Source organism: Canis aureus, chromosome 9 (assembly GCF_053574225.1).
Source record: "Canis aureus isolate CA01 chromosome 9, VMU_Caureus_v.1.0, whole genome shotgun sequence".
NCBI lineage: Eukaryota > Metazoa > Chordata > Mammalia > Carnivora > Canidae > Canis > Canis aureus.
In genome coordinates this window covers 71,475,627-71,491,679 of record NC_135619.1, presented here as the reverse complement: position 1 = coordinate 71,491,679, position 16,053 = coordinate 71,475,627, and the positions used below count along the sequence as shown (strand labels likewise).

The 16,053-nt window shown below is 60.7% G+C and overlaps 2 protein-coding genes across 3 annotated transcripts in view; both read right to left on the bottom strand.

Annotated features, from left to right (window-relative positions):
• The window catches only part of EML1 (EMAP like 1), a 189,301-nt gene extending 185,283 nt beyond the window's left edge, over window positions 1-4,018 (bottom strand). For both annotated transcript variants that reach the window (XM_077910576.1, XM_077910577.1), the window contains exon 1: window positions 3,811-4,018. In XM_077910576.1, the coding sequence (XP_077766702.1) occupies window positions 3,811-4,003 (193 nt within the window). In that variant the 5' untranslated portion in view covers window positions 4,004-4,018. The remainder of the gene's footprint in view (window positions 1-3,810) is intronic.
• Window positions 4,019-14,864: 10,846 nt separating this feature from the next.
• The window catches only part of CYP46A1 (cytochrome P450 family 46 subfamily A member 1), a 28,657-nt gene continuing 27,468 nt past the window's right edge, over window positions 14,865-16,053 (bottom strand). The window contains exons 14-15 of the mRNA XM_077910574.1: window positions 15,781-15,847; window positions 14,865-15,624 (exon numbers count right to left, since the gene is read on the bottom strand). Of these exons, the coding sequence (XP_077766700.1) occupies window positions 15,457-15,624; window positions 15,781-15,847 (235 nt within the window). The 3' untranslated portion in view covers window positions 14,865-15,456. The remainder of the gene's footprint in view (window positions 15,625-15,780; window positions 15,848-16,053) is intronic.

Here is a 16,053-nt window from a genome sequence, read left to right as displayed (position 1 = left end):
GAAGCCCTCATCAACAGGATGGGAGCAGCCTAGAGAGATGACAAGGCCCAGGGACCAAGCCTGCCTCTCCTGGGGGAAGAAGTTTCCTCTCCAAGAGTAGGGCCCAAATCATGAAAACAGTTTGCTTTAAGCTCTTTATAGAGACACAGGCCCTGGCCCTGAGCTCAGCTGGTAAACATGAAGGAGAATGAAACCCAGGCCAGGCCAAGGAGGGAGAAGGAAGTGGGGCTCTCTCTGGGCTCTGGGGATGCCAGGAGGGATTGAGTGAGACATGGGATGGTCCACCCCAGTGTCAGGCCCTCCAGCCTTGGGAAAACCCCCTTGTATCCAGGCAAAGAGAGTTACTTGGGGAGCCTTTGGGGGACCCCACAGAGCGGCTGGCTCTCCCGCCTGCTGGCCCTCCTGTACTCAGAGCAGCTCCAGGAGCCGCAGAGCTCTGAGGGAGGTGCTCCAGACAGGGGCAGCCACCAGCACGCCTGTCCACTGTCCACTCTGCAGACAAAGGGAGGCTGCGGTCCAGAGGGGACGCGGTAGTGGTGATAGGAGTCTACACAGGAGGACGAAGAGAGTCACTCTGTTGGCTGAGCACTCACTCAGGTCAGGGCTATCCATCCTCACCACACCCTCCAAAGACGGCAAACAGAAACCCACCACTGAGGCTCAGAGAGGCTACTCGAGTCACCCAAGGCCACAGAGCCAGGGGTGGGAGCACAGAGATTCGAACCCTGGGCTCTGGCGGACTTGCATTCGTTGCTCGGCTGAGAGTACAACGGCCCATTCTTTGGTGCCTGGAATTGTAAAACTGCTTTGCTGGAAATTTTCCCAAACATGTGGGGAATGACAGCACAGAGGCTGGATTCTCTTCCTGCAGAGTGCTGCCGGGCGGGGAGGGCCAGACGCGAGGTCAGAGGCAGGAAGAGACAATCAACAGACCCAGGATGTGCGGAGCCAGCCCCTTCCGGGCCGCCCCTCTGTCCGGGGGATGCCAGCACTTAGAGACGCTGGCTCCAGACCCAGTGGGGGACATGGGAGGGCCCCATTTCACAGACGAGGGAATGGAGTCTCAGTGGGAAAGTGGCCCGTCCAGGGCTCTGCTTCGCTCAGGGGCAGAGCCAGGCCTCGGATCCAGACAACTGTAAGGGAAGCCCCTTTGCTGGACGGGGTGCGCGGGCTGGCAGTTACTGGTGCAGGCGGTTCCTGCTATAAATACAGTGTTGACTCCCTGGTAACCTTAGCCTCCAGGCTCCCCTGTCCAGGCACAAGGCCACAAGTCCTGGAGCTGACCGCCTGCCACCGTGCTCCTGCTCTGCACAATGTTCCTGACGCCCTGACAAGGTACCACATTTTTTTTTTTGTACAGGCTCCAAATTATCGGAGACGATGCTGAGCTAGCTGTGTCCGAAATGAGAAGGGCTGTTGTTCAGATGAGAGCCAGAAGGGCCTATGAGAACCCCAGCCCCCACCCTGGGGTGAGCAGGATGGGATTTCCCAGACGGGGCCCTTAGTTTGGGCCTGGGGAGCTGGGTTCGAATCCTAACTCTACCATGTACCAGCTGGGCCACCTGGGTCTATTTGCCTCTCTGAGCTTCCGTTTCCCCAGCTGTACAGCAAAGTTCATGTATCCCGCTCCAGGGATCAAGCGATGTCCCTGAAGTGGCCAGGACAAGACACAACACCTAATTCGTCCCCTTCATTTTCCTCTTCGGCTGCAGCTCACTTACTGGTTGAACAGTAGTAACAGTCACACTTGCTCACAGGAAGCCTGGCGTTCTTTTAAGCGGGTTACACACTTTTGATCACTTAATCCTCATTGGGACTTGAGGAGCTAGTGTCCTGTTATTGTCTCCACGGAACAGATAAGGAAACTGAGGCACCATGACCTCCAGGAACCCGCCCACAGCCACACAGGTGGTGGCTGGTGGGGTTTGTGGGGGCGGCGGCGAACTTTCCCGCTGGAGACACAGGTCCAGAGATAGCTTTCGGAAAATAGGTAGAAATATTTCACAGCAGCCTCCTGGACCCAATCTCTGTCGTGGGGTTGGAATCCTAGAAAGTCTTGAACTTCAGATGACACATTCCAGGAGACCACCCCCCAACAAACAGGCACACACCTGCACCCAGGTGTTCTTTCACTCCTGCCTCCCATGATCCGCAGCAGAGACGAAAACCAGGCCACGGTATTTGACAGGCGGGAAGCCAAGTCCCAAGCTCGCCCGGGGTGACCTGCCCAGCCAGGGTGGGCAGAGCCATGACCATGCCTGCCGGCCCCAGCCCAGCTGACCCTCTCCTAAGCAGCGAAGGGGCGGTAAAGGCTGTGTCTCCTCCCAGCCTCCCGGACACACACACACACACACACACACACACACACACACACACGCAGATGCACACGCTCAGCACCCAGTCCATCGCCTCGGCGGGCTAAATATTGTTCTGGCCTTCCTGAAATACCCAGCTCCGTGCGGGTGGTTTTACAAGCTGCTAAAAGCAGGACCGTGTCCCTGGTGGAGGGAGAGAGCTATTCCGGGTTCGTGTCAGGTGTGCGCAGAGCCAGCCAGAAAGGGCCTGTCTGCGGCACCCCCACCCCCCCATACCGGCTCCTCCGCGGACAATTCTTGGCAGCCTGCACTGCTGACGCCTGGCGGAAGAGGGTGAGGTCAGGCCAGTTTTGTCGGTGTCCCCCTCCCCAACACACACACGCACACACACTCTGTTCCAAATCTGACTTGGCCAGGCCCGGGCGCCAGGACCGTCCATCAGACACCACGCCAGGGGGTGTCACGTTGCCAGCAATCATAAGCACCCCGGGACCCCCAGGACTGCCTGACATGCCCAGGATTCTCCACGGGGCTGCAGGACAGATAAGAAATCCAGGGGACCCCAGATGGGCAGAGGCTTAGGAAAGAAGGCGCCACTGGAGGGGCCAGACAGGGAGGCTCCCGTGCCCCTGGGCTCCTGCCCAGGACCCTCCACCTGCTGCTTTGCGGGGCCATCACTGAGCGTTCACGGCACATCAGGCTGTCACACTTTATCACAATCTGCAATCTGCACAAGCACCTGAGGGGTAGGGACTGTTACCACTGTCCCTTTTTTCACCCGGGGATACTGAGCTTCAGAGCAGTTAAGCTGCTTGCCCAAGGTCGATCACCCAATCTAGAAATGAAAGAATTGGGATTCGAACCCGGGCAGCCTGGATTAGGCTGCCTGCAGCCCCTGCCCCACCCACTGCCAGCTCAGAGGGACGTCTTCCCAGAGCTCGTCTTCAACCGGTAGGAGCCAGGGTGGCCTGCCAGTCCCCAGCAAACCCCTCGCCCCGGGGAGGGCAGAGGGTACGTGGGCAGGCCCCGTTATCTGGCCGCCCCTCTGCCTTCGTGCCCCTGGCCGCTTCCACCCTAGAGGACCCGGGGGCTCACGGAGAGGCGGCCTTGTGCGGGCAGAGCCGGGGCTCAACTCCCCAGAGGTCTCAGACGTTTGGGCGAATCAGATGGAAGCCGTAGGCTCCCCCAGGCCCGCCGAGGGGCCCAGGCGCAGTCCGGCCCCCTGCGCTGCGGGTCGGCTCCGGACTCCCCGGCTGGCAGCGGGAGGGGTTTGCAGCAGGCACAGCTTCCTGTGTAGCCCCGTCGGGAAGACGGGGGGTGCGGCTGAACTTGGCTTGGCGAGGCCGGTCCCCCTTCCAGGCATCAGGCTAGGAAGAAGGGGGTCCAGCCCACAGCTGCCTGCAGCCCGGGGCGGGGGCGCCCGGTGCCCTCAGCGACCAGCAGCCTTGGCTCTGCAACCGGAGCCGCGGCGGGTAAATATAGCGCTGCCACTCACCGGCCGAGGGGCCCTCGCCGTCCGACATGGTGCAGGGGATGGGCGGGCAGCCGGCCACCAGCCCGCAGGGCCGCTCCGAGCCGTCAGTGGCCGTCACCCACCTGGTGGGGCTTGGGCTGCCCGGCCTGCTCCGCGTCCAGTCCCCAGGCAGCTCCCGCCCCAGCCGGCCCGGCGGCCCCCACCGCCCCCCCATGCTGGGCCGGGCAGATAAGAACGTGCTCCAGAGCCAGGAGCCCGCCGGATTGGTGGATAAATCTGGGCACTGCCCTCCCCTGCCCTGGGCCTCTCCCGGGCAGCCTCGGAATGTTGCCTGAGTAACTGCTGCACCCCAGGGTGCTTGGTCAGTCCCCGGCCCCCAGCCCCAGCCCTGGAGACCCCAGAATGCCCGAGCCTCTCGCCCTGGGAATGCTTCCACTCAGCCAACCAGGGGCTTTTCTGGACGTTAGAGAAGAAGACGGAGCGATGCCACCCGCTGAGTCCGTGCCTGGTGCTGCCACGCTGGTCCACCCACTCAGCTCTCCATGACCAGCCGCGACCCACCCAAGGCCACCCGGCCAGTTAGGGGTGTGACCAGAGCCAGACTCTGGAGCCCGACTGTCTGTCTCCAAGGCTACAGGAAGGCGTGGCCCTTGCTTTTGTTTGGCAGACCGTGAGCAGCCACTTCGGGGCACCTCCTGGGTGCCGACCGCTCCACGTGTGTTGGGGGTGCTGTGCGGGGACAGAGGTGAACTCCCTGGGGGAGCTGTGTGACCCATGTCGGGCACAGAGTGGGCACTCAGGAAATATTGGTTGGGAGGACACATCTCAGCAAGCACTTAGTATGCGCTTGCTGCGTGCTTGCCTAAGAGGTAACCCAGTCCTGTTCCTGGGTCCCCACAAGGGCCTGGGCCAGAGACTAGGGCAATGAGGCAAGTAGAGGGCTCTGGGCTCCGTTCCCAGGGGCATCAGCTCTGGACTGGGTGTCACTGGGCCCCCCACTCCGGGACTCGAGGTCTACCCGGGTCTGCATGCAGGGTGCAGAAGGAGTGAAGTGGTTTAAAGAGGAGAGAAGCTGGTCATCAACCCGAATCCCCCAATACTGGAGGGCTTCCTGGAAGAGCTGGCATTTGAGTTATGTCTGTGAGGAATCTGAAAGTTTTTTCAGGGGGAGAGAGGGCATTCCAGGAAAAGAGACCAGCAGGTGCATAGATAAGAACCAGGAAAGCTTGATTGGAGACTGGCAGGCATCCCCGGCAGGGGCAGGAGGTCACGATCATCCCAAGGAGAGGAGGCTGATATTTGTGAAAGGGCTATGGAAGTCAGGGGAGGCTTCTTGGAAGAGGGGGCAGATGCTGGTGCTCGAGGGTCCACAAGCCTCAGGAAAATGTGAGGGGTGTGGAACAGTATCAGAGGCATCCAGCCGCTCTTCAAAGGCACTGAGGTCTTTCCAGCTCAGAGACCTTGGGGGTGTGAAGACAGGAGGGCCCAGGCTACCATGTTTCAAAGGAACTGCCTTCTGGAGACGGGGTGGGGGAGAGCTGCAGCCACAACAGCCGTCAGAGACCAGCCGTCAGAGGTAACAGCAAAGGAGTTCAATCCCTATAAGGTGGTTCCAGGCCTCCTGGCCTCCTGGCCTTTGCCCGTGCTGTTCCTTTGGTCAGGAATTCCCTGCGCCCCTCCTCCTCCATGAAGCCTTGTCTGTCCCTGAAGATGGACCGGGGCCCCTGTGTTCTGCTCCACGAGCTGACCTCACTGTGGTTGGTGCCCTGGTTTTGTCCACCTCTTGGGTGGCTCCTGCTGTATGGTAGTGAGCTCACTATCGCTGGAGGTATCTAAGCAGGCCTGGACAGCCACTGGATGAGGACCCAGTGGAGGGAGTTCGAGCATCAGGTGGGGGGTTGGTTTAGTGGCTTTGGGGCCCCTCTAGAGTGACCAGCTTGTCCGGGTTTCCCTGGGCCTTTCCCTGTTTCAGCCCCAAAAGTCCTGCCTGCATCCTGGCAACCTTCAATCATAGGCAAACCAGGACTGTTGGTCATCCTGGGGCCCTCCTGGGATTTTTAAGTGAGAAAAGAAAAAAAAAAAGACAAAGAAAGACTGGAAGCGTTTCTGGAGCCCCACAGCCCACCCCCCTCCAGGCCTCCCCTCCTCCCTTTCCACGGCCTAGATTCCAGGTGAGAAGCAGAGGCAGGTCAGCAGGGAGAGGTAGAGCTCCCGAGGACCTCCTCACCTGCACGGTGGGAGGAGTCTCCCCTGCTGGGTTTTGAGGCCTAAGTGAGATAAAGCAGCAGAAGGGGACACTGAGGCCCACCTGCGAAGCCCTCCACGTAGTGCTCGGCTCCCCCCTGCAGGCGCAGTGAGGCATGGGTAGGGTCAGACTGTGTGGCCTCGTGCAGGTCATGACCCCTGCCCGTGCCTGTCTCCACATGGAGCACCTCCTTCGTCCTTGCCCCCGGGGAGGTGTGCCCAGGCCCAGGGGACCACGCTCGGGTGTCGTCTCCTGCAGCACCTGCTCTGGGCTCCCTGCCAGGAGCTGGGTCCACAGGGAAGCACGCGTGGAACGCACCCCGGGGCAGCCCCTGAGACTGCCAGTAGCCCGGCCCAGGCTGGCACGGCTGTGCCCGGGGCTGGCCCCACGGGGTGCTGCACCAAGCCCCTCACCTCAGCCACTGCCAGGCCAGGGCCGGGAGGAGCAGTGTCAGGTGGCCTGCCGGTGTCAGATGGCCACTCTGCCAGCCCTGCTTGGCGACCGGGACGAGCCCACCCCAGCCTCGGTTTCTCAACTGAAGGTGGGAGGCCGTGGTAGGATGAGCCCCAGGGCGCAGATGCCCGGGATGGGCCCTCCGCCTCCCCACCCTGTGGCTGTCGGCGTGTCCGCCCCCGGGTCCCACCCGAACAGGCCGCCCAGGGTCCACCCACTAGAGCCGGTTCCCTGTGCGCAGGCCACTTCCCCTTCCTGTCTCTGGCCCCGAGGACTTTCCTGTTTTGTTTTCTTTCTTTCTTTTTTTTTTTTTTTATTGTGGAAACATGTGTTGGGGAAAAAACAACGTGATCGCTCCACTCCTGAGGTCACTGCAGCAGCTATGGGCTGCTGCGTGCGTGTGCTGGTGAACACATGTGCGACGATGCGGGTGGGTGCACACAGGCGTGCGCGGGGGTGGGTCCCTGTGGGGGGGCAGTGTGTGCCTGTTGGAACGTGTGAGAGCACAGCACATGTGTGGGTGTGCACACGTGTGTGTGCGTGTGCATAGGAGCGTGTCTGTGGGTGCAGGGGAGGGTGGGTGAGTGTGTACATTCATGGGTGAGCAGACCTGCGGGCATGTGTGGACTCATGCACGTGTGCCCTCTGGCTCCTGCGAGCTCACCCTGGATCTCCGACCTTCCAGCCAGCTGTGTGTCCCTGTCCTGGGCACCCAAGGCCTGGCATGGTGCTGGCTGGCCCCTGGGGGCTCACGACAAGTGTCTGCCATGATTTTCAACTACTTGGTGGGGACCCTGGTGGCCAGCTGCTGCCAGGGCCTGTGAGAGATGGGCACTGGCTCGTGGGGACAGGGCCGAGCAGTCAGGGCGAGTGTGGTGCTCGGGGGGCAGCTCTCGAGCAGTGTCCAGCAGGCAGAGGCCTGGAAGGTGAGCCAGCAGCCCAGGCAAAGTGCTCGGGGCGCCGTGGGAAGGGACGGTGGCCGGAGATCCAGTGAGAGGGACTGCATGGGTGGCCTCCACAGACTGCAGGAGTGCAATTTGCTCAAAGGGGAACAGGGCAAGAGGGGTGCACATTTATTGGGCGTCAGTGGGCCAGCTCTGAGCAGGGCACCGTCCAGGGCCTGCCTCACGTCAAGGTCTCAAGGGAGGGCATCACCCACCCCACCCCCATCTGCCCTCATACTGTGCAGCCAGCTGGTTCTGCCGCTGGAAGGAGAGTCCCCGAGGAAAGGAGGGTCAGGGCTGGCCTGATCAAAGGTGGGGGGGGTGCTCCAGCATGCTGGGGTCAGGAAGGAGGCCCGTTTCCCACCCGCTGGCACCTGTTCACCCCAGATTCACAGGGACACCAGCTAGGTCTCAGGGGCCCCTGTAACTCCTCCCTGCTGGAGACCCCATCTTCCTGGGCCTTAGGCATCCCTCATAATAGAGGCAGGAAAGCTTTGGACAAGGAGCCTCTCCTGGGTCCTCAGTGGCCACAAGAGGAAGGACAGGGTATGTCCTCCTGGGCGTGTTATCCTGGGCAGGCTCCCTCCACTGCTGGACGCAGGAGGGTGAGTGGTGCCCACGGGGCTGCAGGGCCTGGTGCCACTGGGCCTCGGGACACTTCCTGGGTCCGTCCACTACCTTAGGTCAAACAGACGCCTCTTTACACCCCAGGTCACGGTGGACACGCCCCAATACATGCGGCCTGAGATGCGCCGGCACGGCTGCTGAGACCCACACAGAGGCCAACACGCAGTGACAGGGAAGCCCCAGAAACAGAGCTACACGGAGACACAAGTGGGCACACACATGTGCAGGGCAGCTCTGGGAGCTGCTTTCCCACACCCAGGGCCCCTGTCCAGCCCAGCTCGAAGCTGATGGCTGCCTGGGTGGCCTTGGGTGAACCTCCCAGCCTCCATGCTCCCAGCCAGGAGAGAAGCTCAGAGGCCCATCCAGCTGCACTGGGTGTCCCTGGGGTTTGAGGCCGTGGGCAGCTCTCGGGTCCTTCGTGCAACACACTTGCCTCTGGGTGGGAGCCAAGGAGATGCCGTCATTTGGGGGGGGGGGCGGTAAGGGGGGGGCTCAGGGGACACAGAGCTGGTAGGGATGCTCCAGCCTCCTCCTCAGGCTCTGGGGCTCTGAGACCCCTCCAGGAGGGGTTGGGGTTACCCTACAGCGGGCTCAGGGCTGGACGCTCAGTGGTGAGCTGGATGCATCATCAGCATCATGACGTCTTGGGCTCCTCCTTACCCAGGGTCCCAGGGCCACCCAAGGGGCTCAGAGAGGGGCTCTCCCCATGGGCTGGGAATACAGGAGCCCTGCCGGGGTTGCTGTCATCATCCCCATCTTCCCCCAAAAGCCGACACCAGCAGAGGAGCTGGACCCAAAGAGAGAGATCAGGGAGGTGAGTCTAGTCGTTTGCCTTTGCCTGCCCAGCACTGATCCTGGGACCTTCCGTGCCACACCCCACCTGGGAGGCCAGGATCCTGCATGGAAGGCCCCAGTGCCCCCGACACCCCTGTCTGGCCCCACTGTCTGAGGCCCATGGAGCCTCCTCCAGGGCAGGCTTGGGTGGGTGGGTGCTGCCAATGAGCCAGGCCCGAGCAGGACGCTCTGGACGGGGTGGGGATGGGGTCCCCCAGGGACCAGCACACTTGCCCAAGGCTGCCTCCTGCTGGTGGTGACCACTCTGCCTGCCTGGCCCAGGGTCAGCCCACGAGGAGGACAACACCAGGAGGGCCACCATGGTTTCCTCAAGCGAGGAGGAAGTGCAGGGGACACCGTGTTCTGGGAGAAACAAATGTTTCTAAAGCTCCAGGCCAAGGAAGGGCCTTGACTCCATGTGTGCTCACCCCAGCCCTGAGTCAGAGAAATGGCCCCCTGGCAGTAAGTCTCCCTCCCGTGCCAGAAATACCCCCCCCCCAGTGTCTGCCCCCGCCCCCCAGCCAGGGTTATTTTTAGATGTCCAGGCAGAGATGCCCAAGGCTGTCTGGAGCCCAGGGCGAGGTCTGGGCAGACATGTGGATTTAGGAGTCATCCACCCCAGGGGGGTAAGAACGTCCTTCGGGGCACACACGCATCAGGAAGCCTGCTTAGGACACAGGATTCTTGCCCCAGAGGAAAGCAAACATCCTTGCAGAGGGGATGAAACGTGGGAAGAGCCACTGGCTTGCGCCCCCTCTTGCCCCTGCCCCGAGGTCCCCTCCAGGTGGCCATCCTCTCGCTCACGGATCATCCAGGAAACACACACACATACTGTTTGTGGGGTCCACCCGGGCAGGACCTCCCCAACTCTGGACCAGTATAAAGGACACCATGCCTGACCCGCCAAGACAATCGGGAGCGGTGGAGCTCCATCCAGAAGCTGCCCAGGTGGGCAGCTAATTGTGGTCCTCTGTCCACTCCCGTTGGCTGCCACTGAGGCCCAGCGGGGCCCCTGGGGACTGCAGAGCCAGCCTCCTGTCGTAGGTGCAGAGCAGAGAGGAAGAACGCCTCCCCCGCCCCACAGCGGTGCCCAGCTTCTCATCCCCCAGCCCAGGTGGGCCGAGGCTCTCGAGCCAGCCCCCAGCCCCACCTTGGCCACCCCAGAGAACCCCTCATCGCCAGCCTCCAGGGCCCTGGGCAGAGGGCGCTGGACGCGGCTTCGGATCAGCCAGGAGCACCTGAAGTGTCAGAGCAGCTCCGCCCCAGGGGCCCGGTGGCTCCCAGCCCTCCCAGGCTGGAGCAAGCAGCCGGCGCCCTGCGCTCTGCACCCTGCGCTCTGCACCCTGCGCTCTGCACCCTGCGCTCTCCCCCCACCGCCCCCACCGCCCCCACCGCCCGTGGCTCTGCCCCTTCCCGCCCCCGCCGCTCCCGGGGGAGGGCGCGATCGCCGCACGCCCGCCTCCCCCCGCCCCCGCCGCGCCCCGACCCCACCTGTGACATGGGACGGCGTCGCCCGCCTGCCCACCCGCACCCGGGAAGCCCGCGGACGCTCCGACGCCCCGGCCTCCGCCCGCCCGGGTCTGCGCCCTCCCGGCCTGGCCACGCCCCCGGGAGGCGGAGCCTGACGCCGCGGGCCCCGCCCCCTCCCGGCTCCGGGCCCCAAGGGATGGGGAGGCACCGCCCACCAGTGTGCGGCCGCTGCGACACGAGCGCTGCGCCGGGGCGCCACCTTGTGGGCCTTATGGGAACTGCACAGCCCGGCCACCCGAGGGTAAAGCGAACCCTAGTACCCTAAACCTAACCCTAAACCTAGTACCCTAACCCTACCCCTAAACCCTAACCCTAACCCTAACCCTAACCCTAAACCCTAACCCTAAACCCTAAACCCTAACCCTAACCCTAACCCTAACCTAGTACCCTACCCCACCCTTAAACCCTAACCCTAACCCTAACCCTAGTACCCTAACCCTATCCCTAAACCCTAACCCTAAACCCTGACCCAAACCCTAAACCCGAACCCTAACCCTAACCCTGTCCCCAAACCGAACCCTAGTACCCTAACCCTAAACCGTAACCCTAGTACCCTAACCCTATCCCTAAACTCGAACCCTAAACCCTAACCCAAACCCTAAACCCTAACCCTAACCCTAGTACCCTAACCCTATCCCTAAACCGAACCCTAGTACCCTAACCCTAACCCTAGTACCCTAACCCTAACCCTAGTACCCTAGCCCTAACCCAAACCCTAAACCCTAACCCTAACCCTAGTACCCTAAACCTATCCCTAAACCCTAACCCTAACCTTGACCTTTAATCCTAACACCTACACTAATCTAACCCTAGCCCTAACTCTGACAGGTACTCGAACCCTAAGCCCTAAACCATTACCCTAACTCTAACCATAACTTTAACCCATACCGAACCCTCACTCATACCCATTCCTCAAGCCTAGCCTGTACCCTTAACCTATCCTGTACTCATAACCTAACTGTAACCCTACCATACCTAAGGCATACCCTAATCCTAACCCGTACCTTAAGGTGTACACTATCCTGGTCCCTATCTGGACCCTCTCAATAAACCCTAACCACATTCCTTACCTTAACCTTAACCCTAATCCTAACCCTTTCCTTAATCCTACCTTAAACCTATCCCTAACCCTAACCGGCACCCTAACCCTATCCTATATCCATACCCTAAACTGTACCCTAACCCTAACTCATACCCTAACTCTATTCCATACCCTAACCTTTCCCTTATCCTGTTGGGAGGAACCCAAACCCTAAGCTAACCTGAACCCTAATCCTATTGGGAGGAAGATGCTCCCAAATGCAGAGTGAAGTAAGTCAATTGGAGAAGGACAATCATATGGTTTCACTCATACGGAGAGTTTTAAAAATAGTGAAAGGGATTATAGGAGAAAGGAGAGAAAATGAGTGGGAAAAATCAGAGAGGGTGACAAACCATGGGAGACTCCTAACTCTGAGAAACGAACAAGGGGTAGTGGAAGGGGAGGCTGGTGGGGGGACGGGGTCACTAGGTGACGGGTATTGAGGGGGGCACTTGACGGGATGAGCACCAGGTGTTATACTATATGTTGGCAAATCGAACTCCAATAACAAAATATACTTTTTAAAAAAGAATTAAATGAGAAAAAAAAATATGCTCCCGCCAGGGACAGTGCTGATGGGTGTGCAACACTGTTGCCACCGAGTCTGTGCTAAGTACAATCTATGCAGAGCGCTCTTGATTCTCCCATCAACCCCAGGATGTGGGTCCTATCATCTGTCCTCCCTTTCAGATGGGGAAACTGGGGCCCAAGCTGTAAAAACAGATAGTGCATGTAGGATGTGCCCCTAGAAGCCTGGCTACAGGGCCTTGGTTTTAATCCCATCCATCCTGCCTACATCCCAAGGGTTGACACCATCTCTGTGCACGTTGGAGTCTCCCGGGGGGGCTTAGAAAAGTTTCAGGGTCCCACCCCATAGATTAATCCAGCTGGCCCAAGTGACTCATCCGTGCAGGCAGGCCTGGGAACCACCTGCTCGCTCATAGAAAGCCCTCTTTATGGAAGAGAAAGTGGCTCAGGAAGTCAGGATGGGTGCGCTGACCCATAGACGACGACAGCAGGACTGGGGGGCCAGGCTCTGCTCTTCCCACTCACCTCTGGCCTCCTGCCCTGGGTTTCGAGTGCTCAGAGGCAAGTGCAGGCCTTCAGTGGCAGCGCTTGCTGAGCTGGAGGACGGCCGCTGAGTGCAAAGGGCTACAGGTTTGAGTCCTGACTCGACTATGGCCTGGCTGTGGGCTGTGGCTTTGACTTTCCCATCTGTGAAATGGGTCATAAGAGGATTTGAAGAGGGATCCCTGGGTGGCGCAGCGGTTTGGCGCCTGCCTTTGGCCTAGGGCGCGATCCTGGAGACCCGGGATCAAATCCCACGTCGGGCTCCCAGTGCATGGAGCCTGCTTCTCCTTCTGCCTGTGTCTCTGCCTCTCTCTCTCTCTGTGTGATGACTATCATAAATAAATAAAAATTAAAAAAAAAAAGAGGATTTGAAGAAATATTGATGTGAAGACTCAGGCTCAGCAATGGATAGATATTTGCTAAGTCAGAGGATGGTAAAGGCAATCTGAAGTTTCCAGTGGGGAGGTGACCCCTCCAGACCCCTCCAGGCAATGCGAGGTCATGTCCCTGGTGTGCTGAGGCTTGGTAGCCTGTGGACTTTTAATTTTTTAAAAATTTTTAGAGAGATTTTACTTATTTATTTTGAGAAAGAGAGAGAGAGCAAGCGAGAGAGAGCACAAATGGGGGGTAGGGGCAGAGGGAGAAGCAGACCCGCCACCGAGCAGGACCCCAAGATCATGACCTGAGCTGAAGGCAGACGCCCAACTGACTGAACCACCCAGTGCCCCAGCCCGTGGACCTGGGAAGGGATGGACAGGGAAGGTAGTTCTATCCTGGGGGGCCAAGCCTAGCCATGGCAGGAAGCAGGGCATGGAGCCAGGAGTGCTGGTGGAGACTGGGGGCTGGTGTGGGGTGGCTGGTGTTGGGGGCTTGCAGGGGTACCTAGGGCATGTGTGGGCCATGGAGTTTGCGGGGTAGGGGCTGCTCTGGGGCTGTTGGAGAGCTACAGGGAGGCTGGTGAACTTCAGAGAGAGGTTTCAGGGGGTGGGGCCTGGGGGTCCCAGCGGGACAGGTGCCCGGGAGCAGTGCAAGGCTGAGGGCCTAGGAACAAGACAAGAGGAAGCATTGGGACCTGGGTGGCCGTGGGAAGGGAACCACTTCTGGGCTGAGCAGAGACAGGCAAGAGCTGGTCTGGCCGGGCAGCTGGAGGCAAAGCCCAGGCACACCATTCTCAGAGCCACAGGAGGCTGTGGGGCCCCCAGACAGGGAACTGCAGGCGCGAGTGTGGCTTGAGGAGAGCCTCACCCGGTGCTCAGCTTGGGCGGAGGCTCAGGGAGCAGGAGCGCTCTCCCTGCAGGGCGTCCTCAGCTACAGAGGCATCCTCCTGGAGGTGGGCCCTCTGCCCAGAGGCCAGGGCAGGCGACCGGTGCCAGTCCCATGACCCACCTGGGCCGGGGACCTCGCTCCACCCTGGCACAATACACCCACCTGTCCTGAGCATGTCATGTCCTCCAGGAGCCTCAGCTTCCCCTTCTGCTAAATAGGAAGATCCCTCAGTTCAAGACCACACAAGGACGGAGGAGTCGATGTAAAGGAAGGGCCAGCCCGCACCCCGGTGAGGAGAGGGCACTTTCCCAGGGCACGTACCCCAGGCAGTGGACATGGGCATTTTGTTTTCTCTGCAGGAAGCCAAGCTCCGAAGAGCTGAAGGAGAAACTCCTTGGATGGGCCCAGAAGACATGGCTAGTCTGGTATTTATTGCCCCTTGGTCACCTGTAGGCTCCAGGGAGGAAAGAATGACGTCTTCCCCCACCCACTGTACCCACTGGGAGGGTTCCAATCTCACCTCCCAGGGGTGGGCCCACTGGCCTTCTCTGACTGGGTCAGGAGGGGAAGCATTGTGCCAGAAGGGGCAGAGGATGCCAGCAGATGCGAGGCCAGGCCAGGTGCTCAGGTCCACCAAGCTGTCCCCAAGAGAGTCCTGGGGGCTAGATCTAGCCTCTGTGAGCTCCTCTGGGGCATCAGCACCCTTGTTGGGAACAGGCTAGACCACACAGGCCCCAGGGCTTCAGACCCCATCAAATCAAGCTCTCAAAACCCTGCCTATAACCCCAACCTCACACCACACCTGGGAACACGGTCTTGCTTAACAACACAGGGAATGGGATTCCACTAACACAGGGCCCTCCCGGTAGCCTGGGCCGTCTTATCCCAAGCTGGCATTACTGGGCATCTGCAGGGGCAGCTTCCAGACCTGCGTTAGCCCTTAGACCGGCTTCAACATCACTCTCATTTTACGGATGAGCAAACTGAGGCCAGAGCGCTCTGGCCCGGTGTGGCCATTCATTCATGCAGTCAACACATATTTATTGAGCATCGACTCTGTGCCAGGCCCGGGGCGGGGGCGCTCAGAGACGAATCATACACAGACCTCACCCGTGAGGCGCTCACAGCCTGGCAGGGTGGCCGGTCACATCAAAGGACACTCACAATACAGTGTGGTCAGTGTGGTGTTAGAGGTAGCACAGGTGACCAAGGGAGCACAGAGGAGGGGCCCCTGGCCCGGCCGGGGGTGGCAGGGAGGGCTTCCTGGAGGAGGTGACACCTGAAGAGGGTTTTAGGAAGTGAGCGAGAGTTAGGGTGTGTGTGGCAGAGGGAGTGGCCTATGCAGAGAGGTCGGGGTAGGTGACGGCACATCTGGGCAGCGGCTAGGAGTTAGGCAGGGGCCAGTCCAGGAAGGGCGTGGAGTCAGCAGCGGACAGGGAGCTCTGGCGGGGAAGGAGGGGTGCGAAGCAGGTGGTGGTTGGCAGGGGGCCCGCTGGGAGCCAGCGTGGAGGGTGCCCCCGGGGGAAGGGGGCGGGGAGCGGGGTGGGTGGCAGTGGGATTGCAGAGGAGCGTGGGTGCAGCCCTTGCCCGAGGAGTCCCATCCGCCCCAGGCCCGCTCAGCAGGGCGGCGGGGGTGCGGGCTGCCAGCCCCGGGGCTGCAGAGTGCACAGCACGGGGTCCAGCGGCTTGAGCGTGGCCTGCTCCTGCAGCCCGTAGCGCTGCCCGGGCACCAGCCGGAACTCCAGCCTCTGCAGCAGCTTGGCCATGACCACCTTCACCTCCATCTGTGTGCAGAAATGAGGCAGGGCGGGAGGCACGGGGCCCGGCGCCCCCCCCCCCCCGCAGCCCCGGGGGTCCCAGGGCTCTGAAATGCCTCCTGGCCCAGGACAAGACGCCACCCCGGACAGCTGTGGGCAGAGAACCCCGCCCTGGCTTCCTACCTGAGCAAACTGCTGCCCGATGCAGGAGCGGGGTCCCAGAGAGAAGGGGAAGTAGGTGAATCTCGGCCTGCAGGGAGAGAGGTGTCAGGAGGCGGCGGTGACAATCCCGTCCCTCCCCGGGGAATGGCTTTGGGCCAGGGCTGGGTTTTGCACACGCGGAAAACATCAACAGCTGGCTCCCTTAAGCTCTGCATCAGCATTTTCTCATTTTATCCTCCTCTGGAGCCTTCCAGAAGGAGCTGTTATTATCTCTGGTTCACAGAAGGAGGAACT